Source organism: Corythoichthys intestinalis, chromosome 18 (assembly GCF_030265065.1).
Source record: "Corythoichthys intestinalis isolate RoL2023-P3 chromosome 18, ASM3026506v1, whole genome shotgun sequence".
NCBI classification, from domain to species: domain Eukaryota; kingdom Metazoa; phylum Chordata; class Actinopteri; order Syngnathiformes; family Syngnathidae; genus Corythoichthys; species Corythoichthys intestinalis.
In genome coordinates, this window is record NC_080412.1 from 45,578,665 (window position 1) to 45,591,834 (window position 13,170).

A 13,170-nucleotide genomic window follows, 5' to 3' on the forward strand; every position below is an offset into this window, starting at 1 on the left:
TCCAAACACAAGGCGTACTTTTCTTCAATTTATTGAGCTCTCAAATCGTGGTGAAATATACAAATAAATACATTTAAAACGCTGTACAATTGTATTTTTCCACATGTGATTAGGTTCAACAGGATAGCAGTAGCTCCATTAAAAAGTTTGCCAAAAACAAAACACACATTTTCCTTTCAAATTCAATATACAAACTAACTAAAACTTACAAAGACGAATGTTAGCCTAGGCTAAACTGGGAAAGCAGCTTCTTTTATGTCTCACAGCCGCTGAGTGAGAGAAAAGCTTGAATGCAGGGGGGAAGAAAAAGAAACGCGTCAAAGATCGCTAATTGAGAGAGGAGGTCTCACTCCTCACTTTTTTTTTTTTAGATGAAACCTTTCCTCAACAATATTTACATTTTAACTAATTTATAAAACTAACTTATACATTTTTAACTAACTTATTAACTTATGAATTCTTTGTTCTTTTTAACACAAAGGCATGGCATCATGTAGACTAGAGTTGACACAGTGGCTGAAAATGGTGAAACTTCACTTGCGCTTCCCCCCTCAAAAAAAAAGTCATACAGTATATATTTTTAATTTTATTTAGAAGTGTTTTTACTTTTTATAGCAATTATTTTGTTCTTACTCTAAAATTGAGCAACTTGAGCTGTGGCTGTGGGTATAGTCTAGGTTCTATTTATTTTAATTTTATATAATATTTGTTATTTTTTTGTTAATTTATTTATTTTCACATTATATTCATGTTCCAATTTGCAAATATGTTTTGAAAAAAATCCTGTTCAATGGATTTTTTTTTTTTTTTAACCCATACATCTCAAAATTTTGGAGCTATAATTGCAATACCGTGATACCGTGAAACCGCGGTATTTTTGCCCACGGTTATCGTACCGTGAAAATCTCATACCGGCACATGCCTATTTGTAATCAATATTTTCTTACAAGAAATGGATCATTTGAATCCCAACAGGTTTTGGAATAACATTTCGGTGCCAAACAGAATTGTTGAAAAGTGTTCTGATGTTTACAGCTTGGTAAAGCCCATTGAGTCAATTTTGGCAAAGACATAAGTCTTGTCGCCTTGTCAAATGATGCACACAATCCCAGATTAGAGTTTCACCTGTTACCAATAATGGATCAATTAACTCTCAGGTGTGTATAAAAAGAACCCCAGTGCACTAGACTGCCACATCAACTGCAACCTGACCTCTGACAAGATGCCTAAGATTCGTCCCAAGACCAAAATGTTAATTATCAAGAGCCTGAAGACCAGATCCACTGCAGATGTGGCAGACACCTTCAATGTGTCTCAGCGTCAGGTACAGAGGATTAAAAAAAAACAAGATATGAACAGACTGGAGACGTTTTTGACAAGCCTAGGTCAGGCAGACCCCGAAAGACAAATGCTCGGAAGGACCGGTTGTTGGCTGGAAAATCCAAAGCCAGCCCTTTTTCCAATGCAGCAGAGCTCCACGAGACCTGGTCAGCTGAAGTCCCTGTGTCAACCAGAACAGTGTCGAATTCTGTCTAGTAATGGCCTCCATGGTGGAATCAGAGCCCAGAAACTGGCATTAAAAAAAGACAATTATAAAAACGTGTGGCATTTGCCAAGGCCCGCAGCCTGTCAAAAGGATGGACGCTGGAAAAGTGGCAAAAGGTGGATTTTTCAGATGAATCTTCCATTGAATTACACCACAGTCGCTGCAAATATTGCAGGAGACCTGCTAGAGCCCGCATGGATCCCAGATTCACTCAGACAACAGTGAAGTTTGGTGGTGGCAAAATCATAGTCTGGGGTTACATTCAGTATGAGGGTGTGCATTTTCCCTCCACACATGACACGTTACTCCCAAACAATTCAATTTTGGTTTCATCAGTGCCTTTTTTGCGAACATTAAACGAGCAACAATGTTTTTTGTTTTTTTTTTTAAATACAGCAGTGGCTTCCTCCATGGAGTCCTCCCATAAACACCATTCTTGTCCATAGTTTTACATATAGTTGATGTGTGCAAAGAGACATTGGACTGTGCCAGTGATTTCTGTAAGTCTTTAGCAGACACTCTAGGGTTCTTTTTTTTTTTTTTTTTTACCTCTGAGTATTCTGCGCTGAACTCTTGGCATCATCTTTGGTGGACGGCCACTCCTTGGCAGAGAAGCAACAGTGCCAAACTCTCCATTTGTATACAACTTCTCTGACTGTCGATTGATGAACATCCAGAGCTGGTTTTGTATCCTTTCCCAGCTTTATACAAATCAACCATCCATGATTGCAGGTCTTGAGACAGCTCTTTTGACCGAGCCATGATGCACATCAGACAATGCTTCTCATCAAGACATTAGTTACCGAGTGTGTGTTTTATAGTTGGCAGGGCAGCTATAAACCACTATCAGTGATTGGGCACATGCCTGACGTAAATTGTTTGGTAAAAATTGGTTTCAATTGCTCTTTAAGTCTCCTTAGGCAGAGGGTTCACCTACTTATTTTTCCCCCTTCTGTTATTGTTTGCATGCTATCCTCATTGAAATATGAACACCTATAAATATTTGGGTGGTTTTAGTTAAAGGAGACACTAATTTTTCATCTGTGTTATTTTGACAAAGATCAGAGAAATGTGAGAAATTCTAAAAGGTTCAGATACTTTTTCATACCACTGTAAATAAGCGAATTCATCTTCAGATTTTTTCACATTTTGAAAGTATGTTTTAAAATTGGTCAAAATTTGAGTCCACGCTGACCATAGGTCTGTTGTACTTTGTCATACCCAGTGCGAGTCAACCTTCCACTGAGCAAACCAGTTTCTCACTGAGCAAACCAGTTTCTCATTTCATTAGATAGCGAGTTAGCAGTTGAAAGAAATGGAATACAGTAGAGCTGGGAATCTTTGGGCACCTAACGATTCGATTACGATTCAGAGGCTCCGATTCGATTACAAAACGATTATTGATGCGCCCCCCTCCTTTTTTTTTTTTTTTTTTTAAATGTTTTGTACATTAGTTCCAAAATTGTTCAAAAATACTCTCAGGCTAAACCAAACTACTATTTCTGTATCAAGTTAACATATAGCAGTAAACAAATATACAAAAATAACATGAAATAAAAAAACTCCAGTCCCCATTCTGTATCAGCAGCTTTAAACTACATTCAATTAATTTAATGTTGTGAATCAACCGTTAAAGTTGTTAAAATTGCTCCCGTTATTCCATAATTTCCCTAAAGTTTTAAAACTATTTTAAAGATAGATTCAAGTCAATATTTTACCGATTTAGGAGTATTTTAGATAAAAAGTTAATTAGGTTTGCTTGGAAGGTTCGCTACAACAGCCTTGCAGGGAAGTGTACTGCTTTAAGATGGCGGCCGTTTACTAACGCCCGCATCTAGTTTTTTGTAGATGTGCTGTTAACACTACCGAATCTATAATGCATCTAGTCTTATATAAATGATATCTACCGTAACATTATGTGGCTGTACTTTGTAGAAGCTTTTCGGCAGCAGTCAGGTATATTGTTGTGTTTTTTTATCTCGTGGCATGAGTTGAGCTACAGCCGTGAGTTGAGCATTGGCATTACCCGAGGGGCCGGATAATGAGAAGCATGATGTTTAGCTACTCTCGCTCCGTTCCGTCCCGAAGACCGCGCGGCGCGCTAAGTGTGTTGTACTTCCGCTTTACTTGGCATATTTCAATAATCGGAATTTGGATGTTTGTGAATCGTTCTCGAATCTTCCACGGCCGAATCGCGAATAATCTAAGAATCGGAAATTTTGCACACCTCTAGAATACAGCCTGTAAAGTGGAGGCAACCAGTCCAAAACCTGTTCTATAACACCACTTTCCCTGGATTTAGTCAGTGTATGAAAATAGGGCCCCTCAGCGAACCCCTGAGGTTCGATCGAACCCAGGTTAAGAACCTCTGCTCCAGAGGAATCAGAGTGTAAGTGGACTCACAGTCACAATACAGAGGATCGCTTACTCTAAATCATCATTTAACGACTAGACAAGTATGCTTTTGAGTGCTCTGAGATGACCAAGCTCCAAGTGTAAATAAAACAAGCACCACAGGAGCCTGTGGAAAGTGTTAATCCCCAACTAATGAACTCTGCTAGCATCATCCCTGGATATGTGAAGGTGTGTGTTTGGGATTCCGGAAGAAGGACAGGCTCCAGCCTCCTGTCTCTCAGCCTGACGGGCACAACTCAGTCACACAATTTCACGCTTTGCGGCCAGTACAAACCACTACTTTTTCATCCCTAAACCCACAGAATGCATGGATGTGAGTGGGTGTCCGTCTCTCTGACATACACACACACACTCATACTTGGCTTTTAATATCTTTTTTGGGGGGAAAAATGAATATTACATTTCTCAATACCCCACCAGAATAAAAAAAAAAAAAAGAGCGGACTTACCATTTTATTATTGATTTCATGAAAATGAATTTCGCAGACTTTCTCAACTATGTCTTCACTCTCAAAAGTTATGAACCCGAATCCTGTAAAAACAGAAGCAGATGGTAGGGAGGGAGACAAGAGGACAAGACGTTAGTAAGCACTTCAGAGGAAATCCACAATAATATGGATTGTTATAGCATACGTGCATTAAATGGAAACTCGTAACTCTTTGTCTGGGTATTTAAAATCATCGTTGGGTCACCCTCATGCTAACGCAAGCTTTGTTGTCATTTTCATCCGGACTGTCTTTTTTCAAAAGCAATGCCTCTTTTAACATGTCCCCGGGTTTTTTTTTTTGGCAATAAAGAAATACCAGAAAGGCGTCAAATCACCCTGATACCAAACTCACTACTTGGCTTTGTCAAACAATAGACCACTCAAACAAGCAGCCTCGGTGTGAAGGGGCGTTTCACTCTGGATAGCTGCAATTAGCATCTTGAATCTTTTCAATTCCACACTTGTTAATTCCTGGGTTAGTGTAAAAATGATGAGAAATAAGAGGGCCATGTGGCATGAAACTATGACTAGCATCCAGAACTGCAGCTAAACCAGACTGTTTACATTTTAGAAAAATGAGTGTTAGGACATCTGGGACAAATCCCATCAAGCACCTTTACTTTTTCTTGACGAGTCCAACAGCACACAATGACATAAGAACTTTCCACAGCAGCTCAAACAGCTGTTTTAATATAGCAAACACAAGCGTCAGTATACAGTACATTCTGAAGGCAAATCGCAGCTTTTGGAATATGTAAAAAGGTTGTCCCCCCAACTGCCTGCCTGATCGGTCCACTGTCCAACAAAGCCAAGGAAGCTCTGCCCCGCAAACACTCAAAATGCTAATTGGAGCAATCCAACCCTGTGGTGTTGCGAATGTGAATGGGAATGACTAATGAGGACCTCAGTGCTGACAAAAGATATGCTGATTAGGGTCAGATGACCCTTCTTTGGTTACAAAGGTGATTTGTATTAACTGATGTCATGTTGTCATGTTGGTTTACGGCTTATGAACACAAGTGGCATGCAATGCTCATCTCTGGGTTTTGATGGTGTTACACAAAGCAATCTGCTTTCTCTACAGCGGGATTGAAAGGAAAAGCCGTGTTCTATTACTTTTGCAAAGGAGGAGACGCCACAAAAGGGAAACAGTTAGTGGATAAAGCCGCGAGAGAGACTTAAAGGAGATGAGTTTCTTTTCAAAGATGCCAAGGCCGGACGATGAAATCAAACCAACTCTGTCGGAGCGTTCGCAGCCAACGTAGCAACGGGTCTAACTGACACACTCCACGGGAAACGCCATCAAATTATGACAACAGAATGTCCGATGGGGTAATAGGAGGCAAAATTTACAGAGTGTGAAAATGATAGCTGGACACTTATTCGACATGAGTGTACATCCGAGTCGATCAGAGTGTCTTCTAGGGGTGTGACATACAGTGCTGGCCAAAAGTATTGACACCTCTGCAATTCTTTCAAATAATGTTCAATTTTTCCCAGAAAATGAGTGCAATAACAAATGCTTAGAAGTAATATCTTCATTTATTTTGCTTGCCATGAAAAACACAAAAGAGAATGAAAATTGGCTGGACAAAGGTATTGGCAACCTCTACCTAATACTTGGTAGCACAACCTTGAGACAAAATGACTGCGAACAACCGCTTCCAGCAGTGGTGTTACCAGGATGCCAGGTGTGGGTGGGCATTAGTCTTACCTGGGGGGGGGGGGGGGGGGGGGGGGGAAAGATAAAAAAGCTACAATGCTCAAGTAGGTCGAAATCCAGCGTAGGGCTAGTGCACCTTAAAACATGTATAGTGCCAGTATAACATGTATATTGCCAATACTGTAGCAGCTAGTTTCTCCAATTGATTTTTTTCACAACGTTACAAAATGCATGCATGGTACGAAAAATAATGACCTTATACTGTATTCCTCAAACAAATCACTCCTGAGAAAATCCTTCCTGTTTGTATGCAGTACAGATTTCGTACTTTTTTCCAACCTAAATCTGGCGTTAGATCACTGCATGTGACCGACTGCTAATAAATGAAGCGGAGTGCTGGACGGCCGGCCCCCTTCTGAAAGGCGTGACGCAGTGAATGGGGAATGTGTCATGTCAATACCATAATCGGATTTTAAGGGGGGGCCAGGCCCCCCCCGGTGGCCGAAAAAAGTCACTGCATTAAAAAGGACTTTCCAATATATATAAAAGTTGTAAAGCAATAAAACTGCAACAAAAATGAATGAAATGAACAACAAAATACATTTTTATAAGGGGTCAAAATTATTTTTCGAACAGATCATGTGAATAGCACCTTAGACGGTCATTTGCTTTGCATATAATTTAAAAAAAAAATTAAAAATTATTTCTTTGATTGAAAATATATATACATTTTTTAGGGCTGTCAAACGATTAAAATTTTTAATCGAGTTAATTATAGCTTAAAAATTAATTAATCGTAATTAATCGCAATTCAAACCATCTATAAAATATGCCATATTTTTCTATAAATTATATATATATATTCTGTAAAATAAATTGTTGGAATGGAAAGATAAGACACAAGATGGATATATACATTCAACATACGGTACATAAGGACTGTAGTGGGCATTTCACTCTACTGTCATTTAAATCTGTCTATGCTGTCCTCACTCCGAAGCGTCTACTTTTTCCAAAGCTAGACAGCTAGTGAACGACGCCTTAATAATCAGACTTCTTCCTTTTTCATCTGATTTATAAATAAAATGGCCTCAAACCATTGCCCTCTTTAGACCGTCGTAAAACTACAAAAAAAAAAGTACACAAGCATTGCATTAGCAACAACGTTAGCTTAGCAAGCTACACAGGTTCACTAAACATAAAAAAAAAAAAAAAAAGCGTCTCATACAAAAAATATAACATTTCGCTTACTAACATAATATGTACATTCTTTACAACAACCATACTTACGGACAAATCTTGTCCAAGGATCATATAAGCACAACATTACAACATGGGCGTCAGCCCGAGACGTCGTGCAGCCATATTGAACTGGCAAGAAAACAATAAACCATGTCGCAAAGCGACCACAAGAGTTTTCTGTTAGACAGCACAAAAAGCCTTGCTGTAAAACTTACCAAAAGGCAGAATACTGTCTGAGCGGGACATGTGCGTTAATTGCGTCAAATATTTTAACGTGATTAATTTAAAAAATTAATTACCGCGCGTTAACGCGATAATTTTGACAGCCCTAATATTTCTTGATTGAAGCTACTTTTTTGGGGATTGTATGATTTAGACACAAATGTCCTACCCATAATATGGCCTGAAACAAAAAGGATTGCTTCAATCAAAGAAAAGTTTTTCAATGAAAAATTGAGTGTTCAAATGCGAATTTTTCAATCTCAAATATTTTTTCGCATTAAAAAAAGTTTTGTATGATTGAAATCTTTTTCTGATTGAAGTGATTTCTTTCATTTTGAAAATACAGTGGTACCTCTACATACAAATTTAATTCGTTCCAGGACCTTGTTTGTAAGTCGAAATGGTCGTATGTCGAGCAGGATTTTCCCATAGGAATACATTATAATTCCATTAATTTGTTCCAAAGCCTAAAAACATACACTAAATTCTTAATAAATACTGCTGGAACTGTTACAAATGGCAATTAAACATAGAAAAACAAATAAGTTATAAATAAATAATTCAGAATAATATAATAATAATAATAAGAATTAATAATTATTCCTGTAAATAATGTAACGAATCGGATTCTAATATGGCGGACACTTTTTACTGTCCCTGAACGCACCGCGAAGCTGACGTCTCAGTGAGATAGGTCGGTGCGGTAGAGATAATACTTTCGTTTTCTTGAGAGCAGTCAACTGCTTAAGACAATGGGCAAAACTGGATAAGTTCTTAAATAAATGATAAAAACGTGACGAAGCTGGCGATTTCCTTGGCAATGTTACCACAATAATAATTGTCACCTTAACTTATAAATAGTGGCGAACGGTGGTCGGAAGAGGACCATGGAGCTGTATTGTTGAGCCAGTTCAGGGACGCGCACCCCAAGCTCATATTTTTCTATAACTTGCATCTTCATTTCAAAGGTAAGCATCACTTTTTTCCTTGTTTCTCCAACTGTATCAACTTTTTTTGAAAACTATGTTGATTTCTCACACAAGAAAATCCACCGTGCGTTCGTTTGCAGTGCTGTCATGTCGTCGTATTTCGAGCAACTCGTCGGATGTAGAAACAAATGGCGGCTCAAATTTTACGTCGGATCTAGAAAAGATCGTGTGTCGAAGTGATCGTATGTAGAGGTACCACTGTATAACATTTTTTGAAGCAACTTATTTTTTTTTTTTTTTGAATAATGAAGACAAAACCATCCTAGCCAAAATAAGCCCAAACACAAGTTAACATTACTTCAATCAAAAAAGTTGACTCAATCAAAAAAAAAAACAAAAACAAAATTCAAAGAAAAATAGCTTTCACATGCATTATTTTGAGTTTCAAATTTATTTTTGCACTTTTTTGATTGCAACAACTTTTTTTTTTTTTTAATTGAAGCAACTTTTTTGATTGAATAATAAAGACACAAATCTACCTCCATATGGCTCCGCCCAGGGGATATAATTTTTGACTGGGGTAACTACATTGGCACGACACCGGCGGGTGTACCATATTCAATGGATGACTATCTTGGCGAAAAGTATTGCCTAAGCAGCCTGATTTAGAATTCCCTTCAAGAATGATCGTAAACAAAAAACGCTCATTGTCAACTTATTATTATAAATATTCTTGTAAGTTAATTTTATTGCTGACACTGCGTTTCGGGGTCATCAACATGTTGTGCCCCCCCTGCCCCAAAAGTCAAACTCCGCCTATGGTCAATACATTATGAAGTCTATGGTAAAAGATAAGATTCTCTGAGGTACAATAAAGTACTGTTTACACGACAATAAACAAAAAACAACTGGAGACCGGAGCCGTACAGTTAAAATCACCTACGTTGAGTACGTCGTAACCCCAAGACTACCTGTATTTATAACAGTTGGTTGTACTTTTCCCAGGATCTTTACATCGCCCACCATAATGACATTTACAGCTGTGCCAAAAAGTCTCCCAAGTCCTCCTCCTCCTCCTCTCATCCTCTGTTATGCTAAACTCCATCAAAAAGGCTTCGTCAAAAGAATAATTGTGAAGTGAACGCCCGAGCTGATTAACACCGACAACATTTAATTTAATGAGATCTTAAGAGACCCAAAGTCATTTTCCACTGAGGAACCCGCGCATTTACGAGGTGGGGGGAGCGTGTCGGGATGAGGGAACGCTGATGACGACAGGCAGGAACAGGAGGAAGATTCTTCTCCCGCTCTCCCCACCTTCATGTCAGCGCACGGAGCACTTTTGACAACCAACAAATCAACCGCCAGGAGTAATTTGTCACAGAGGCTTGCGGGAGGAGGGAGGAGAGTCTGGGGAGAGAGAGAGAGTGGGTGGGGTGGGAGGAGGAGTGTATCGGAGGGCGACGTGAAAGAGAAAAAGGTGGAAATGAAAGGGAGGGAAGGAGCCAGGTAGAAAAAGTGACAGGGGGAGAGGTTAGCGCACATGGCCCCTGTCTCCACACTCCTTCCTGCAGCTACAGGCAGCTCCTCCATCAACTGACAGGACATTTTCTACTGCGCCATTATATCCACTTGGGTCAGGCCAGAGCCACATCAACACGGATACCACCAGCCAGGCGCTTCCACACAACACCGGATGTGTTTCAAAGAACAATGAGATGCTTTGCTAGGGGCGTCAAACTCATTTTGCTTCATTTATATCAATTATGTGGGCCGGAATAGTTTATTTTCGGCCAAATAAGTGAACTCATTGGCGCTCGGCATCTAATCCATTTTGACCGGGAGGTGGCGCGAATTAACGAATTTCACCTGGGGCGTTGAAAGTCACTCCCAGCAGGGGGCGCTGAGGATCTTATTTGTTTTTCCCATCCAAAAACTACCGTTTCGGACCAAATGTGTCATGTTTTCTCCATTCAAGGCCTGCACAATGTCAATATAACGCTGGCTGGTTAACACACTACTACTAGGCTACTACAAAGACAGCATTCTATTTCGCCTACAGTGTGTGTCGGAGTTTTTGTATTGGAAATAAAAGCGCTCGTGTATTATAATTCAAATCCTCGCTGCTTGGTGGCGCATTGACACAAACACATTTGAAAACTAGAAGGTCCAATAAGCCTCAGTTTAACATCCACTTTTTCACAACAATCAATAAATTGCACACAAACAATAATAGGGCTACAATGCAAGCTATTTGAAGATCTCCACTGTCTAAACTTTTTCTCGCTGGGCACTATTATAGAACTATCAGCAGAATCATCTTCATTTTCCACTTCGAATTTGAGAAAATTTCGCTGTTTTTATCAAGAAAAACATCGCCAATTCGTTTTTGCGCCATGTTAACGCCTCAACAGTTAACTTTTCCGTTCTATTAGCGCCATATAAGCTAGGTGTCATTTGGTGACCATGTTATTAAAAAAAAAAAAAAACATCTACATACCTCACACGCTTCTCCCTGGTGTAGCTACAAAAGCCTGCAGCCGTTTGGCTGGCGTGATGCAAAAAATAAACGAATTAATCCGCAAAATCAGCTGAATCCGCAGTCCATCTGCATGCTATAAAGCAATGCTGTATTGTGAGACGCTCACCCGGGTGATGTCACATTCGCTTTCGTCCTAAACCCGAGACTGAAGCCGGAAGCCACTCATTTTCATGGCGCGGCATTAAAAAAATTGAATATATAAAACGATTTCTTCCACACACATCCAAGCGGGCCATTTCATTCAGGAGCATAAAACACCGCGTGAAATATGAAATAAACATGCCTTTTGGTGTCATACGCACTTTAAAGCCTAAAGAAGCATTGCATTTTCTCTCTTGCCAAGATAGGACAACATATCTTTCCGTGTTTTCAAACAAGCAAGATGGAGCACAGTCTAGCTTGAGATACATCCTAAACTTCGGTGAAGCGCAGCACATCTCACATGAGTAGGGATGAGAATTGATAAGATTTTTACGATTCCGATTCCATTATCGATATAGCTTAACGATTCGATTCTTTATCGATTCTCTTATCGATTCTAATTTGGACTAATGGACAGTATGAGGTTCTGGGTTAAAATGTTTTATGGTTCATTCGCCTCGGGGTGTCGGTTAGAACACAAGGAACGGAGAGTGGAGTTGGTCTTTGGCGCTTTTAATACAACTTGGCAACAGGAACAACTATGTACCGGCAATGGCACTTGATATGAGAATCACTCAATGACCAGGTAGGAGCAAGCGTGGAAAGATGTTGATGTATTTGTATGTGTGTGAAAGACTGGAATGTGTGGATATATGTGATATGGTGTTATAATTATATAGCGCTTTTCCACCTTTCAAGGCGCTCAAAGCGCTTTACACTATAAGGAAAGACAATTAGTTCTGATGCAATAAACAATGCAAATTGAAAAATGCTAAAAGAAATATATAAAGAAAAACATCAATAAACTTAGTATAATGAAATAACATGTACAATTCACAATGCAATGACGTGAATGAATTCTCGCCTAAAATGAACTAGGCGTTATACAAAAAATGACCACTAGATGTCCACATTGGACAAGCAATGAACCATCAATAATAAATGGCAATTCCCACAAACAATAGCACTGCTATAGCTGCAGGCTATGCACTCGGTAGCTAAATGAATGAGAAAACTACAATCACAACGGACAGCGATCTCCAATCTGAGCATTGAATGGGATTACGTTCAGAATTAACAACTAGCGATCTAATACAGTGCAACTTTGTACAGATATTATCACGCGCTAAACGCTACGTGACCAATAGGATGCTACGTTAGCAGTAGGATGCTACGAGCGGAGCTAACGTGCTACGAGCTACAAACAATAAAAAGTAGTAACATAAGCACAAGCTTCACATATATGATTACAGTATACATGGCGAAAATTATAACTTACTTATCACCGACACATACTGATATGTATGTAAACGCAGGCACAGCAATACTCGGCCGAGGACAAACTTAACTCCTCAACCGCGCGGACTTTTTAAGGATACTCTGGGCATGTGCAGCAATACTGTTATCTTGTGAGCGAGGCAGCTCGCTGTCCAGCCTTCACAGCAGGGAATTCACAACATGTGTTATATTTTTTTAAAGAGTATTCGACGAGAATATGATAGACCCATTAATAGACTTTTTGGAAAAATCACCATTTCTTAAAGAAGTCTCATGAATATTGACTTGGCCTGTGAATACTACTACATAATCCTTCGGTGCAACACCTCGTGGTTCCCTTGATAGGTGTTTACACTTTGAGCATCCATTTTGTGACCAGTATTATCACAGATTACTTACAATAGAAATTTAATTACTGATTACGCCTCAAAAAATTATTCTAGTTACTTTACCGGTTAATTTATTATCAAAGTAATTAGGTTACTTTAAAAGTAACTTATCTGTTACTTTTTACCAAATTTTCTCCTTTTGCTGCATCAACATAAAAATGACAACAAAAAATTGTCATCGCATGTAATTGAATTTTTCACATAAGGCCTAATCTTTGAGTTAGCGGGGGTTTAATTAGTCGATGGAGTTGATTTCAACCACCATTGACTCACGCTAGCTTAGCCACCCCGGAGCCCTGAAACTAACAAATAACT

At 39.2% G+C, this 13,170-nt stretch overlaps 1 protein-coding gene across 11 annotated transcripts in view; it reads right to left on the reverse strand.

Moving 5' to 3' along the window:
- The window catches only part of msi2b (musashi RNA-binding protein 2b), a 653,181-nt gene that overhangs the window by 189,772 nt on the left and 450,239 nt on the right, over positions 1 to 13,170 (reverse strand). For all 11 annotated transcript variants that reach the window (XM_057821855.1, XM_057821848.1, XM_057821852.1 and 8 more), the window contains one exon: positions 4,411 to 4,493. In XM_057821855.1, the coding sequence (XP_057677838.1) occupies positions 4,411 to 4,493 (83 nt within the window). The remainder of the gene's footprint in view (positions 1 to 4,410; positions 4,494 to 13,170) is intronic.